The following is an 18299-nucleotide window of genomic DNA, read 5'->3' on the forward strand; positions in this document are numbered from 1 at the left end:
GAGTATACAAAAGACGTTTAATAAGAGAACATATGGTTATGTTTATTCATTAATTTCATTTCTCTTAACATTTATATTCACACTTATGACTTACAAACTCGATATTAAGGATTGGACGGGGCGACTCCAATATATTCGTATTGTGATAGACATTTACAACTTCTTTTGATTACTACTGTCAGAAATCTGAATGATTCCTTGGTTTAACTTCGCGGAAAAGACATTGCATTTGAAATAAGACTTCTGACACACACACACACACACACACACACACACACACACACACACACACAGAAACACACATAAATATAATAAAGTTGGTTTTTAGCATAACTGAAGTGAGAATGTGTGTGTGTGTGTGTGTGTGTGTGTGTCAGAAGTCTTATCTCAAATGCAATGTCGTTAGCTTTTAGCGACTTTTAGTGACTGATTAATTAGTATTTCTCTCGGGAACAACTTATGGCACTCAAAAATTAGTACTGTTGCAGAGAACGGATCAAAGGTCATGACAGATGGAAAGTTTTGTTCACTGACCATCAGGGCCGGCCGTAGCCTGACCAAAATGCCAAGGGGAGGGGGGGGGGGGCAGAACTTTTTCTTGGTGCGACCATGCATGAGAAAGGTAGCAAATTTACATAAATTTGTAAACAATGTACATAATATATATTTTATCACACGTATGGCCAGAAAAAGTAAAAAAGCTGGTCAATGGGCAATCTAACCCATCACATCGGGGAGGTAGGTTGATTTCATTTTTTCACAATGCTTGACAAGGATAAAAACCAACCATATATAATGATAGCCAAATATTTGAGGTCGAGTTTCGATGCTTGATACTGTCTCTTGATACTATCTCTTGCAATTTGTCTGCATAGCTACAGTTAGGAAATGTACACAACTTTTACGGTTAAACAAATGTTGTTGCTCCTCTCACCCTCTCTTCTTAAAAAATGTTAAGCCCCGCGAAATGAAACTCAAGCATTACTTTAGCCACCCCTACTGTCACCTACACTACAACAGAGATATAAAATTATATGGTACAATGATGCATTAAAATAATAGTGATAGCCAACTATAATAACAGTTCAAACGAGATTACTTTACAAAGGATGTGGATTTCGCATGCATAAGGAGATGTCTCTAATTAGCTCTAACCTATACAGGGAGCTACTTAGCCAGCCACCTTCCATCTCAAATAAGTAACACAATAAAATAATCATTTTCTTTACCCAACTCCCAAAACTTTTATGGCTCTCCTTTATGTCGGAATCCAACTCAGTGGATTCTCCTGTCATTATCATTATAATGGAAATCGAAGTTTGGATTTTGATATCGAAGGTACAGCTCTGTTTACAAATTCAGGGCCATTCTTTCCATAGCAAATGGTGGCTTCAAAATGAATTGCGGAATAACGCTAGTGTCAGTGCACGTGCAGTGACATTACTATATCAAACAACATTTCAACCAAAGACAACGTCGAACACAATTGAAAGTGGATCTTCAACTGTGTACCTAGTTTAATAGTTTTTCACGGCCACCAAATATTCAAAAAAGAGATCTGCCGTTTTATCAGGAAATGTTTTAATATAAGGAACAAGATGTAAATGAGATCGAGCGCATCTTCAAAGTCACTGCATGCAGCAGGCGACCTCACGTTGAACGACTTTTTCCGTCTTTTTTTTTGTTGAGTTTCACTCTCTGACATTATTGCGACTTGCTATCTTCAAATGAAGGAGACTTTCAAGACTACTGTTAGTGTTACTCGCGGAAAATGCACAGTGCATGTGCGCACTTCTTGTGTACTTTCCCACACAAAGAATTTTTAATTTGCTACACTGCAAAAAGTTACAATTTTTAACTGGACACATTTGTATTCAAAGTTTAAGCCGGCGTACAATAGAGATGTACGATACATATTAGCAAGTTAAGGAGTCGGTGTACAGTCACTTTTGACTTCAGTTGCCCCTCCCCCTCCCTGCCCCCCCCCCCCCTCCCCCGCAGGCTACGGTACTGAACATGGCAAGCAAAAGTCCGACAGACTTTGAGTCATAGAAGAATTGAATTCGAGTTCAACGGACTACGAGGCAAGTGGACCTCTAGCAGAGTCACAAGAAAAAGCAGCATCAACCCAAACGGAAAACAAAATGGAATTCACGCAAGGCAACAGTTCTGTCACAGAAAACAACATGCAAACGCAGATGGACATGTTAGCACAACAAAATTCACAGAAAGACAAAAGAGGAAATCAGTTGGGACTTGACAAGTCAAAACAGCAGGCCTCATCATCCTACAACACTATAAAACGTTTAAAAGATCTGAGAAAAGACGGACGGCTACAGGACTTCGATGTGGAAGAGAACAGTCATTTTTTATCAAACAATTTTGATGCTGGTAGTAGCATTATTGAGTTGGTTCATGACAGTGCAACCGTTAGACTCGGTAGTACTGGTACCTTTCCATCTAGTCTAGAGGAGATCGCCGTCAAACCAGGTCAGCTTCAACTTCCAGGTGAAATCACGAACCTTCTACCGAAAATTCTTGCTGGAGAATTCGCCAACATAAATTCTTCAATCAAAATTGAAAACCTTCTTTATTTGTAAAAATATAAATCTTTTGATAATAAGGGCGAGTTTGCTGCCAGAACGCATGCATTTAATATTCGTATTACATGTAACATATTATCACAACTTACAATGCAAATGAGAAAAGTCAATGTTGTTACTGTGTTGCAATGTTGGGCAGCGTACTCAGTGGTTGGGTCAATTTTTCCCCAATTTTCCGACATTGATTGGCTTTGTTCTAGACCGTCGACCGTTCAAAGTATTCAGGTTACTTGTATTAAAAGGTACGTATATCGAAATATGTATAGATAATTAGTTTCTGTCCAGATCTGATTTTTATATTTCGAGAAAACAAACGAATTTGAGAGCTATGGAAATTAATTAAATTATTTTCTAAAGCGCCTTTTCTATTCATTAATATTCAAAAGCGCTGTACATACAATAGATTTAAAAGCATGGTAAAACAATCAAACAAATAGAGCTAAAATACAGCTAAAATTCACCTCATTGTGGCGTGCATCGCGAAATTGTTGAACTGATTGTTACATAAAGGTTTAAATCTAGTTGTTAAATACTGTTACAGTGCTGAGAGAAAAGACGTTACACCATGTACTGTTGTACACAGCCTTTTTGGAAACAGTGCCACTGCATGCGCAACCGTCTCATTTGAGATGGCGATGGCACACATCATACATGCGCGTAATTGAGGACGTGGCAGCTGGTGATTTGGTATTGACACCAATTGATAGGGTTGCAATAGTTTTTACAGTTTTTTAAATTTAGAAATAGTTTTATGTTTTTGGGGATCATAAAAAAATTCTAAGGCTAAATTGACGTTTTTGCGTACAGTTGTCTATTTATTCCGATATTGTACGTGATTGAAGCATTTACAGTATATCAACAATGGAGGCCAAAGATCATATTAACTGATCCGTGAAAATTCATTTAAGCTTACGAGAGGCATTCAGTTTGCAGCTGGCTCATCATGTGGTCGCAAACGCCAGTAAAATGAGTGCTGGACTACGGTCCGGACTTGTTTCAAAATTGTTTATGTAGTTCTTGATATTTCCTGAATAATATCCTGTGAACTTAAAATTTGTGTCAAATCCAAATTATATAATATATATATGTATAATATAATATTATACAATAACATGCCGTAAATATATATATATATATATATATATATATATATATATATATATATATATATATATATATATATATATATATATATATATATATATATATATATATATATATATACATACATAAAAATGAAAGAAGACGAGTCTGATATTACATTGTGCCAAATTCCAATATTCTGGTGACTTGTTGTGAATGGTGGAATTATTAGAAAATGTAAGTCGTAATTCATGTATTAAACTTACCTCTGAATGATTTCCGTATACAGTTTTCTATGTTACATAAAATAACAGATATAGTCCTTTCAAAACTAACTAGAAAAAGAGGGAAAGGCGTCGAAGTACTTGTAGTTTTACTGAACGATTGCGTGACTTATCAAAATAACAAATGAGCGACAGTGTTACCTGTTGACCCAATCTATGTTGCATCGGTTTTCTACTGATTAGCATATACTATGACGTCACAGGCCAAAGTTTAAAGCACATACCACAGTCAGTCGCAAGGGAACCAGAACCAGTACCGAAGTACTCCCACGCTTTGACACATAATTAACTGAGTATACAAAAGACGTTTAATAAGAGAACATATGGTTATATATGTTTATTCATTAATTTCATTTCTCTGAAGGTTGCACATTTATATTCACACTTATGACTTACAAACCCGATACTAGGGATTGGACGGGGCGACTCCAATATATTCGTATTGTGATAAGCATTTACAACTTCTTTTGATTACTACTATCAGAAATCTGAATGTTTCCTTGATTTAACTTCGCGGAAAAGACATTGCATTTATATTTGAGATAAGACTTCTGAAACACAGACACAGACACACATATATATAAATATAATATTGGGTTTTAGCACAACTGAACTGAGAATGAGTGTGTGCGTGTGTGTGTGCGTGTGTGTGCGCGTGTGTGCGTAAACGACAGTCACTTAAAGTCAAAAACCGCCAGACCAATTGCCTTGGTATTTCGTGGGGACAGGGCGTGTTGATGGGAAATTGTACATATGAAAAAGTGCGTTTTGGGCAAAAAATGTGATTTTTGGTAAAAAAACTTAAACTCCTAAACTACTGGGCAGATTGGCCTGAAATGTGATGGGAGGATTTTTAGGGGTGTTTAGTTTAAGAATTGTTCATGACCTGATGATCCCATCGGTGATATAAAAATTAGGGATAAAATATGTCTTTTTGTTCAAAGTCTACAAAATTACTGAGCAGATTGGGCTGAGATTTGGTGGGAACGTTTTAAGGGGTGTTTGGATTAAGGTGCATTCTTGATATGATAGTCTCATCAGTGATATGCAAATTAGGGCTAAAATGTGTCATTTTGGTCAAAAATCTGTAATTCAAAACTACTAGAATTTAATGGGGATGCCTATAGGGATGTGTACATGAAAATGTAGTCACAATATGATAATCAATATGCCGCAATATGCAAATTAGGCCTACATTTTTGTCAAAAACTTGTATCTTGAAAACTACATGGTGAATGGGACTGAAACTTGTTAGAGATGTTTCTGGATTTCTATAGGTGTTATCTGCAATTTTTGTTTTTAAACATTTTGGCACAACTTGCCCTAGCAACCATGGCTACCCCCTTAGCAACAGTGAAGTGATAATGCATATTACAGGGATAAGGAGATAGGTAGGTAAGTGAATAAAGAATCAATAAATGTATGTTAATATGCCTAGCTACAAGACCACGCCCACAGCAACATCCACGTGATGGTTTATATTGCAAAGATGAAACTGGGAAGGGTAGGCCACTGAATAAAGTTTACGAAAATGTATGCAAATATGCCTAGCAACAAGACCACTCCCATAGCAACAGCCAAATACACTTGTTCTACAATGCCATTGGTGCTATTGTTATATAGCGCTTTCCCACTTTGTGCTCAAAGCGTTATTACAATACCCCTGGGCACAGGTCTATAGCGGCACAATGGCCCTTTATACTTCCTGAACTCCCTTTGCAGCCTTTATAAGCGCATAGATTAAATCATTAATTGCAACCTCTATCCTACCATGTCCCCAATTATACAGCTGGGTTGACTGAGGCACAGTCGTGGTTCAAATCTTGCCCAAGGACGTCAACGACACAGAAACAAATGGCAGCGATTCAAGCCGGCCTCTCTAACCACTCGCCCATCATGACTCCAGTGTATGATATATCTGTCAATCTTGTACCTTAAAAAAGTTTCTTCTTCTAATTTTAGTTTAAAGCAATATTGAACCCCATGTACAATTTAGTTTTTGAAAATGGCGCTTACACGGGAAAAAAGCAAAATGAATTCGCATTAAGCAGTCTTTGATATGTATTTATCTCTCAGACGCGTATACTTGGAAAATTTGCGGTGTCCAAAGTGCACCAACTTTTCCCTCCAAGGTTGGCTTGGGTTTGTCGTCCGGCAACCTCAGATCAAATCGCTGAAGCAGATTCACCATGAATAGAAATAGTTCTGCTTTTGCAAGTTGTTCACCAAGACAGAGACGCTTACCTATGAAAGAAAAAAGTCCTGGAGTTTCACTTTGGAGTAGACTGAAGTATCTACAATGTCGTTGTTGGCGCTCTTACATTGTATACATAACAATTAGCTTAAAGAAAAAATCGCGGAGTTTGACTAATAGCTTTGTATGATACTTCGAGTTGGATACTTCTGTTAGACTGAAAGATCCGTCGTTGCTGGCGCTCTTATATATATGCTTAATCATGGTCATTCGTTAAGTTTAATTTTGTAACAAATTCTTTCTGTCTGTGTACATTAGAGGCGTACAAGATATTAAGAAAAAGAGTGAAGTCTCAAGAGTATTTGGTTCGAAATAGTCTGACGGTAATGGTAATGGTACATGGTCTCTGTCTATCAGTTACAGCGTGCACAATGACAAGATTGCAACGAATTTCCACATAAATACCAAACAGTTGATTACCGGTTAATACCCTATACTGTCTGTACATGTGCACTAGAGTGAAATGATGATATTTCAACTCACAGCATCAGATATCTCATACAAACGAAGCTGCTATTGCAAGACTGAAAACAAGAAAATTTTCGGACTGACCTGTACCAAAAGGCATAAAAGCATTTGCTCTGATATATTGACCGTCGCTGTTTAGAAATCTATCGGGTTTGAATTCTCCAGGTTTGGACCAATGATCTGCCTCGTGATGGACTGACCAAATATTGAAGAACACCAATGAACCTTTGGGGATGGCATAACCACGAAAGGTAACGTCATCACTTGTAGAATGTGGAAGACCCAGAGGTGCAGTCGGACTGAGACGTAAGACTTCGGAAATGGCAGCTTCGGTTTGAGGAAGTTTTGATCTGTCATCCAGGGAAGGGGATTTGTTCTTACCAATTACAGCGTCCATTTCTTTCTGCAGCTGTGTGGAAAAATAGTTGTAGAATTCGTAAAAGTGTGACTTAATGAGTACAATTCGAATATAAGAAGGCATTACATGAGTAGAAATATATTTCCATGAAACCTAAAAGTACCACCATTGAATCGTCAAGTTCAGTACCACCTGTTGTCCCATTTGCTTCGACATTTTTTCATCCATACCCTTTCATCAGAGATTCAATATTGTATTCTCCCTAAACTTAGTTTGCGATGGCTCTGGAAATATGCGCTTCCATACGATAACACCGACGCATCTCCGTTAAGGTTGAACGTAGATGTATCGTAGTTCCTTGATCATTTCCAAGAGCTACTATCAAGTGGCAGGGGGCAAAGTCAACTCAAGTCGAGGGTCAACTGAAAAACCCGCTTTATAAGTTAATAAGTTCAGGAGACGTAGGTAACTGTACTCAGCGATGATACGATATTACACTTGAATTATAAAAAATGGATAAAATAGAAACATAAAATATAAAATGAAATTAAATATGTCAATTACTGTATATATGTATAAGCTTAATGCTACGTACCGTGGTTTGTAGATCAACATGTGTGACTAAGTAGAGAATAATCCACATCATAGTCTGTGACGTTGTATCTGATCCTCCCAGCAACAAATCAAATATATCACACACCAAGAAATCATCTGTCATCACCACACTCTGCTTCTCTGACTCCCCTTGCTTCATTTCCAATAAATGTAAATCAATAATATCCCTAGGATCGTTCGGGTCAAAGGTTAACTGGTGTCTGTCTCTCTCCTTTCGGATAAAGTCTTCCAGAAGATGCTTAGTTTGCAGGCTATCTTCGTCCGGATCTATATCGTTTTCGTTTTTGAAGTATGCTATCAGTTTCCGAAGGAATGCTGGGGTACGAAACCCCGATGGTGGACGTGAGAAAAATCTAGTTATACATTGCAGCATGTGACAGAATTGTTTGTCCGCATAGTCGAAACGTTTTCCAGTGCAAAATTGAAAGAGAATGTTTGCGACAGCAGCGTGCATGACAGGCCTCATGTCGAATGGTTTCCCATTATTTTGTTTGATGGCGTGTACTAGGTGGCGGGACTCCACATTTATTGTGTTTTCTAGACTTCGTTTGCCAGCACCGAAGAAATATCGTAGCGCCCCCATTGTAAAACGACGACGAAGTTTCCATATTTCACCATATTTACACCAAGCAACCCCTGGAAGATGAGAAATAAAACACATTTGTATAAATAGGAAAATGGGAAGAGAGAGAGAGAGAGAGAGAGAGAGAGAGAGAGAGAGAGAGAGAGAGAGAGAGAGAGAGAGAGAGAGAGAGAGAGAGAGAGAGAGAGAGAGAGAGAGAGAGAGAGAGAGAGAATGTGATATTTTAAACATGTGGTTTCCACAACTCAAATTCTACAGGATTTAAAACTGCTTTGAAAAAAATGTATTTAGCAAATAATAATTTCACGTATCAGAATGAAATTTTTCTGAAAGCTAGAGTTTGTATTTGATTCACAATATTAACTGGTAATAATTGTATTATCAACCTACCTCCCGAGTAAAGTGCTGAATTATCAATGGATGGTCTCTCAGCGAAGGCTTCAGCATGACCAACCAATGCATCTTTCACTGCCTCGTTACCATTAATAACGAACACATTTTTCCTACCAACTTTGATACAAAATACTGGACCAAAGTGATCAGCCAAATCGGCAAACATTTCATGTATTCTGCCTTTGTGTTTTCGGTAACATTTCATCAGGTGCCAAAACGACGGACCTGGAGGTAAGTTAGTTTTGTGAAACCAGCGAAAATACCACTGTAGTGAAACTAGTAGTAACACAGCGATGATTAAAATAGACTGGGTGCTTAATGAAAGCAGCCACATGGTGCCTGTAAGATTATAGCAAATGAAACGAGAATGATAAATTATTCTGTATTTTGATGATACATTTATAGGGTATTTGAACGCAATACACCGTCAAAATGTCTTTCAAACAAGATACAATATGTGCATAGACAGTGATGAAGCGAAATCAATAAAATAAACAAAAACAATCAAACAAAAACAAATACATAAAATAATATAAAATGAATGAATGAATGAATGAGTGAATGAATGAATGAATGAATAAACAAAAACATACATACATACATACATACATACATACATGCATACATACATACATACATACATACATACATACATACATACATGCATACATACATACATACATGCATGCATACATACATACATACATACATACATACATACTTGTATACATATACACACACACACACATACATACATACATACATACATACATACATACATACATACATACATACATACATACATGCATACATACATACATACATGCATACATACATACATACATACTTGTATACATACATACATACATACATACATACATACATACATACTTGTATACATATACATACATACATACATACATACATACATACATGCATACATACATACATACATACATACATACATACATACATACATACATACATACATACATACATACATACACACACACATACATACATGCGGAATAGGCTAAACCACGTTATACGTTCTATCATAGGCGTAGGAGGAACAGTATTTCAGAATCTGCAGTTTTCTTTATATTTTTCGATTTTTACTTGTTTTTAAGATTTTTACTTGTTTTTAAGATGATAAAGACGACAATATAAATGACTCCTGTATTTCCACTACTTTAGTTCTTTTCTTTATAGTACCGTGAGAAAAAAGAAGAAGTAAAAATCGAAAAAAAACCCATATATATAATGCAGTCTCTGCGTTTTGCAGAATGGTCACCATTGGTTTGGATCAGCCATAGAAAATCTTTGATACTACAGGGCAGTGAACCATGACTTCTCGACCTCGTCTAGATTTGCCCCGGATATTTACCCACCTTAGAATATCGCGCAAGGTTCATTCTGTAAGTAAATCTTACTTTTGTTCTTATTATTGAACAACTACATATGCACCATAGTACTCTCTGTTGTGAAGGAGTTGAGATCTTGACATTACGTTGTTATTTGAATAGCTGAAGGTGACCATATGTATACAGTACAGTGTGGCACCTTGTACAATGTAAGTGCACTTTTTAGTGTGGAATTTTCACTACATCGTGGGTGACACCTTCTTTTGAACATGTTCGATCTCAAAAAACCCTAAATCACATGAAAGCATCGTGAATCAGTGGTTTATAAATTCAAGGTATTAGAGAACTAGCTACGCCTCAGAGGTTTTGTTTCAATTCGTTGTGTTTATAGAATCTCTACTGCCCATGTGCGCTTCTCTAAATGTACGCAAACCGTCATAAAATGTTAACACAAATCTGGGTCAGAACGACACTAAGAGGCCAATGTTATAAACGTTTGTGTGCACCATTTGTAAGTGTTCAAATAGTGAATGTGATAGTTATTCACTCCCTGGTCACATAACAAGCACAGACACCCCCTCCCCCAACACACACACTGACACTTGCATATACACTATATTTATAAAAGCAGCAAATGTCAGACGGCAATTTACTGTATGTCAGACAGCAATAATTTACTGTCTGACATGTAGCATAAACGAGGTGCCATAACCCAAGCCAGGAGAACACCAAACAACAATAACATCTTGCAAAATAAAAAAAAACGCCTTCAGGGTCTATCGGGTTTATCTAATCAGCCTGTTTTGTTCGAATGTCTAGCTACCCCAGCTGTCTAGAGTAAAGTAAAATGATTGAGAACAGTATACATGTAGGTCGACATGGAAACCATACAAATGGTCGATACTTCGAAGTGAAAACAATAAACTTTACTTTACAACCTGTGCAAACAAAATTCACTTTCTTCATACTTATTACAAAATAGATGTTTGAAAGATCACTGTGCCGGAAGTTAAAAAAAAATAAGGTTGTAGAAATTTCACGAACACTTACCGAACTGTCGAAAGTAAAACAGTTCCAAGTTTCTGTTTTGTAAGGGCAACTATTAACTAAGGGCAACTATATCAATGCCGTGAAGGTGGGCAATGTCAGTAATCACCCGGTAGAGTCATACAGTTCATTGCGCATACACAAAGGGTGGTTTGCAAGATTAGAAATCAGCCAATGAAAACGTCATGTCAACAAGTTGTTACTCGTACGAATAGAATTCAAGAGATCTTTCCATTCTCACTCTCAGCTCAGACCCACTATTGTGGTCTGATAGTTTAAGTTTGCACTAGCTGCATCTGTGCCATTTTCTTGTCGTCAGCAACCTATAGATATATTCTGTTGTACGTGTTCACCTACTTACAAAAGACAATATCTCTATTAGTGGTCGATTTTATCCGTCAGTAGTGCACAGGGCTTCGACACTGGTCGATAAATTTGTTTAGTATTTTGTTTATTTTAGTTTTTGGGCAATGGAATTTTGGAAAGCAAAGTAGGGAACTTTGCATCTTTTGAAACACTAGCTCTCAGCTTTGTTTATACAAGGATTCAGGTGATTTAGGAGCGTTTATGTTTATTTCCCAGAATGCCTCACCCGAGTACTGTACAGCAGGTCTCTGCTAGGCCGATAAACTAATTGTTAAATTCAATTTTTTAAAGAGAGGTTGCGGATGAAGGGTTTGTGTGAACAACTTTTGAAATGGAGCCAAGATAAAATCAACCTCGCCTTTGTTCTTCTTAAAGACGCACACAGCAGTAAAACAGAGATAGAAATAACTATATATTTACAAATATTTCATTTCGAAAGCTTCCAGAATCTAACGTACAAGGTTTGAGGGTCAAACGAGGCTGAAGGGAGTCCAATTTGATGAGATGCATATACCATTTACTTTAACGTGTGTTACCTTTACTATATGCCACAAGAGAAACAATTCTTCTTAGAAGACACAGCTCTCAAATACTTTACTTCTATGTAACTGAATGCAATGGGGACATGATTTAAAAGAAATTGGTGGCAACAAATAAATACTACAAAGTGTCTGTGATAATGCAGGAAACTGCTGAATTTCGATAGTGATTAATTGAACCTGGAGATCCATGTGAAGGCCAAAGGTCAATGTCTCAAAAGAAAGTATAAACCTGGTTAATATGGGGGTAGACACGCGAATGTAGTCTGGTTATGTGGTACGTCATGATTGTTGACTACAAATATGACTGCCATTGAGTAAAATGTTATATTAGCACCAAAAATAATGAATTTGTATATTTATCTGCTTCTGTATTCTCTATATACATGATCTAAAAGGTGTTAGCCACACATAATTGCTGCAACGTGTCTACAATATGTAAGTAATAGCTTAATTTGGATGGTTCGTGAAATGCTATTTATCGTCATGGGATTGATTTGCAACCAATCTTCAAGTTATTGTTCATTTATTTTCATTTTTACCTCCAGTAAGGGGGGGGGGGGTTGTGTGTGTGTCTGTGGACACGATATCTAAAAAAAACCCGCAAATGAAACTTGTCACATATCTTCCATATGGTAATGAATAGATTTTGGTAAACATCCAAGAATATTAATTAGTCATGTGCATATATAGTACTGTTATTACGTACAACTTGATGTGAAACAACATCATACATCACACTTTTTCCAAATGAGGTATATACCATTTAAATTCAATTGTTTAATATTTACTTCAAACTTTTCTGGGTTATAGATACATGTACATTGACAATGGTCACAATAAGGAATCTATTTACAGCTCAAGTTTCACCTACGTGAACCTCAAACATGCAATCAAAAAGAAGAAAGTGGAATCTCAGTGTGATCTAGATCAAAAATCAAAGTATTAGCTTTTTTCTTTTCTAATCACACAAAGTGTATATGGGATGATCGCACACTGCCACACAAACACACTAAGTGAACTTCATTAGTTTTGGGTGCGGGTTGGGGTGGGAGTTCTGGCATCAATGCCATTGTTGAACTTCATTTTCGTACTTATAACCAAATTTCGAAAACTTTCACGTCTCCAATGATAAAAGTTCTGTATTTACTAGTGAGATGTTGATGAGTTGATAAAAAAATACTTCTAATGTGAGATATGGTGCCGGGTTTCTGGTTGTATTTTAATGTGTTTGCGATGATGTTTTTACATTACATCAGTCGCAGTGGTGTGACGGCACATGTTTATTTTTTTTGAAGAGTTCACATCATTATCACCATGCATATCATCATGCACATGCACATGCACATTATTATCATTATCATCATCATTATCATCATCATCATCATCATCATCATCATCATCATCATCATCATCATCATCATCGTTATCTTCGCCATCTACAAGTTTTCTGTTTTTATCAAGGCAATGTTGAACCTTATATCTTCTGCAGGTTTAAATTACTGTAGTTGGCATACAGCTGCTCTCACCGCTTTGATCAGATTGATCCCGATGGCAAATTGCATTCTTTGCATTTACAGACAATTTAAGTTTCTCAGACTTTTCAATTTCACGATCACCTTTAATATCATCTTCATAAGGGGAACTGCTATCAGAATCACCTCCTTTAGAACTACTCCCATTCAAACATTCACTATATGCTACCAGTCCCCTCTCACAGCCTCTGCCATGAACTGATTCTGGTGTAGCCCCTCTTGAGGCAGACACTATTTGCTCATCTTTCACGACTGTGGGTATGTCTGATGAAGCTTGTGGCATTGCATCTTTGTAACTAGCTGATACTTCTACTACATCTGGTGATGAGATGTTTTGCGGAGTTGTGTATTTGATGGCCTCATTAACAAACCCACTGCTCAATATCATGCAATTCATTGAGTTTTGCAAGATACTCTGGTGTATTTCCCTCACTATCTTCAGTGTTTGGATCAGCCCCATAATCTTCAACTAGTGTTGTAACAGCGCTAAGCTTTCCTTACAAAACTGCTGAGTGTACTGGTGTTTGTTGTCGATCATCCCCTACGTGACTGGGGCCCCTCCCTCCCTGACTAGCACTTTTATGGCTTCAATGTCTAAATCTCCTTCCGCATATTCCTTCTTAATGGACTGAAACACTCGTGGTTCTGGATTAGAACCCAATCCGGATTTCAACACTTTGCCAAAGTCAGCCACATCGAGGGGAGTTTTACTCTTCCACGAATTGAAGAAGAGAGTTCGTTTGCTGACATATCTACACTGATAAAGTGCCAAACTTCTGTTTTGTTTCCCTTTTACAAGTCACACCGAATCACTGCAATCTAATACACAGTCGGCATTTTCTATCTCTACTCTGTGATGTCTAGAAGCATGGTTCATCAGTAGAACTTTGATGATGTGAACATGACTAGACTCTGCAGCGTAATGTATTGCCAGCCAGTGCTTCCCATCCCTGGTTTGGATGTCTGCATTATTTTGTAGCAGAACTTTGAGATTTTCGACTCTGTGCGATTTTACAGCTACATGTACAGGTGTGTATACCCTTTAGCATTTGCAGCATTGATGTAGGCCCTTCATCTAAGAGTAATTGGACCAATTGGGACCCCTTATTTAGCTTCACTCCAATATGTAGTACAGTATTGAGTTTTTGATCCTGATGGTGTATTAATTCCCTAACCTCTGACCTTGACAGCAAGTACGAGAGTTCACTGTGACCTTGTGTCACGTCAAAACCTTGCGAATATTAGAAAGTTGTATTTCTGTCATCCGTAACACTATCACCTCCTCCCAAAGTCTGATGTTCCCGTCAGACATTAACATATGCAAATTAATTCGTCTTTCATTAATGAAATTCTTTAATGATCTTGTAAATCGATAGAAAATGAGAAAAGTGCAAGGTAAGAAATTAAACCTGGAATATTTATGACGTGTGCTTATTTCTTGATCAAAAGTCTGATTATAAGACAGTTAATTTACTTTCAAAGATTGGAATTGCAGCGATTATCTATTTAACATTGACGATAATTCGCATGGTTATTCAATAGTTATCGAGTCCTCTATCATACAATGTCTGGCCAGACTATTCATTCACTCACACAGTCACGCCTATGTTTTTCCCAGATAAAAATAAACCCCTTTGAATTTAATTTCGACTTGCAAAATCAATCATACAGGTACTCTTCAATGGCAACTCAAAATCCTGAAATACATTGATAATTTCATTAAACAAGTGATATCATTTTAAACAACAACAACAACAACAACAACAACAACAACAACAACAACAACAGCAACAACAACAACAACAACAACAACAACAACAGCAACAACAACAACAACAACAACAACAACAACAACAACATTACGATTGAGAAAAAGTTGAACTACTAGTGTTACTCAGCTTGAACTTGGTGTTTGTTGGTATTGTCCAGAATTCAAGAGTAAACGTCCTTACTAATAAGCTATTGTGTCACCCCCAGGCTGTACCAGGATCTTATATAGGACGCAATCTAAGGAGAATAGAACTCAAAACAGAGACACAGCAATTACTTTTGGGTTGAATGACATATACGATTTTCCAGCATAAGAGTGATACAATCGAACTCCCTATTAATTCACTTGTAGCCGGGAATCAATGTTTCATAGAATGTGTTTGTCTCCGTGAAGTCCTGCTCACGGAGTGCATCCAAATCAGTGTCTCTCGTTCAAGGCCTTCTTACAATCTGAAAAGTATTTCTGAAGCAAATTCCACTGTGCTTCAACCGTATACGTCACCAACATTTTATTTAAATTAATGTACATCCTGTAATACAAATATGGTTAACAAACAAACTCTTCACAACAAACATTCATTTCTTTACCTTAATATTTAGAAATATTCTTACTTAAAAAAACAGCTGTCGAAATCATTTGAAGTACAATTCATCACTTGTTGTGACACCTGTGACCTCTACTTAATATAATTGTGACCTCTACTTAATATATAGAAAAATATGACCTGACCATTGCTCAGCCTCATTCATTAATCAATTTGATCTTACACGTGTTTTCTTGCTAGATTCATGGTTTGTTTACATGAAAGAAGACGTGTATAACCCTTGACCTGTAACACCCCCCCCCCCCATCCAGAATGTTTTGTCCCAAACACACACAAATTCAAAATGCAAAACGAAATCAAATATATTCCGTTAGAAGTTGTAGAGAAAAAGTTCACGGAATATTGTGAAAATTCCTACATCGAGAACTTAAAAGTGACACACTGGTAAGGTCATTGCTGAAGACAGGAAAAGTAGGTCATGCTTGTCATTTTTCTTTTGTTTTTTGTTGTGTTTGAATTTTTTTTGTATTATTGCGTTAAAGTGTTATCATAATAGAATATGTGAAAATTTTACTGAAAGCCACACACGTCGATAGTAAAAGTCATGCATGTCGACATTTTAAAGTCAAAATGTACTTAATATTTTAAATTTGTAAAAATACTCTTATCTAAAAATACCTTAAAATGGGAAAAGTCTCTCATCAAAATTTGTAGTTCTTATCTCTAAGATTTTTAAAAATCACTTATTTATCTTAACCTATTTATTTTCTTAATTATGTGCAAAGTTACTTATGCTAATGCTCAAAGTTGAAAGTATGTCTCCTTAACGTAGAAGGTTCAAAGTTGTCTCAAGTGCAGAGTTCAATATCATCTCAACGTCCAGAGTTCAAAATTCCTTATTTCAATAATTAATAAAATCAAGAAACTTAGCAAGACATCAACATGTTGACATCAAAATTGAAGTATATAATATAAAGTACCATTAATTAAATTCAAAAGTCCAAAACGTCAAAATTGACACTTATCAACTATCAAAATTCCAGTGGCGCTATATTCAAATTGTAAACCATGTTAAACGCAATTGGTTATGTTGTGAATGTGCATTATTATGTTCAACTGGATTGTGTAAGATCTCGTTAGCACTCGATGGACGAGATGTACGGTACCAGTAGGCAGTACTGGGTTGTATGTCAGTTATGACTGGTATGTCGATTTTCCCTTCCCTAACGTCTTTATGAGTGAAGGGGCCTTCTAAGGGATTTTCATGAATTGTCACGGTACAGTTAGTGACAAGGGTAATGTCCTTACTACTATTAGATTGGACGTGCAGCATCGGAATCATATGCATCTCACGGGATCCTCTTCTTGATTCTTAGTCGTAATCATTAGTTTTTGACAGTATTGTCTAATTGTACGAAGATAGTATTTATAGGTACATGTACCACTGAATATCAAACAGAGAGCAAAGATACACAGTGCTTCAACAATATATTTGACATAATCGGTGTTATGTGCAGGTCCATTGGTTTTTGTAGGCGATGGGAATGTAGATATGAACCAAGAAATTTCCTGCGCTTCAATTCTTTTGGCCCGTGAGATCTGCAACGCTATATTTAAATTTCTCATCTTCCACATCAAATATATTGTTAGGGCTAGATTAAAACATGGTAAATCCAAAGTCGCCCAACTCGAAGTTGAAAATAAAGTGAATCCTAGTGGATCGTTATTAAAATTGACATTCTCTTGTTCTAATTGATCCATAGGAGTGAGAAAAACCTTAGAATTATCACGAAACATAGTGGATGTACGATTCAAATCAATTTTTCGTTGCTCAAAGTTTGTTTCCAATCATGTTCTAAGAGTTGTATGTCAAGCAATTGAACCGTCATTGCTCCGTCCAGCTTTATAGTTGTTAGACCTTGTCACCTAGGGATACAGTTCCCAACAGGAATTTCCTGATTAATTTCTAATAAGTCACTGACTAGTAGATTACATCGGCGAATCACGCGAATAGCAATCTTATCAAATACGTAGACCCAACATAAGACATTTACCTTCAATGATATATCTGACATAACGTACTTTTAAAAAGGTAAATATGCCAACGTTATGGAATGAGTGGTATACACTATTCACAAAATACCTTGTTCCATCAATCCTAACGCATTTCTCCACCTGGTATTTTGGAAATGTTGCATCAGAACGAAACAAGGCTTGGTGTAGCCAAAAGCCTTCCTTACCATATAAGGTGATAAAACAGTATTTTTATTTTATTTTGTTTTTGTTTTGACAGTGGTGAAAAATAAGACGGTTTACTAATTGTACAGTCAACAATAGTACTGTCCTGACCAAATAAGGCAATGAGATTGTAACATTTTTCACTGACATGAGTGATAAATGAGAAAAATGTCAATTATATATTCAAAATTGCTCTTGACAAATAAGGTAAGGCAATGTACTATCATATTCAAATGTAAACAAATTCAAACCAC

General features: G+C 36.6%; 1 protein-coding gene across 1 annotated transcript; it reads right to left on the reverse strand.

Moving 5' to 3' along the window:
* Positions 1-5984: 5984 nt before the first annotated feature.
* LOC144434201 (cytochrome P450 2U1-like) lies at positions 5985-8807 on the reverse strand. The gene is made up of 4 exons (XM_078122654.1): positions 8639-8807; positions 7646-8301; positions 6777-7101; positions 5985-6214 (listed from the first exon to the last, which is right to left on the reverse strand). The coding sequence occupies exons 1-4, from the start codon at positions 8805-8807 to the stop codon at positions 6036-6038; spliced, it is 1329 nt and encodes a 442-aa protein (XP_077978780.1). The 3' UTR covers positions 5985-6035.
* Between the last annotated feature and the right edge of the window lie 9492 nt (positions 8808-18299).

Source organism: Glandiceps talaboti, chromosome 4, assembly GCF_964340395.1.
Source record: "Glandiceps talaboti chromosome 4, keGlaTala1.1, whole genome shotgun sequence".
In the NCBI taxonomy this organism is placed as follows: Eukaryota; Metazoa; Hemichordata; class Enteropneusta; family Spengelidae; genus Glandiceps; species Glandiceps talaboti.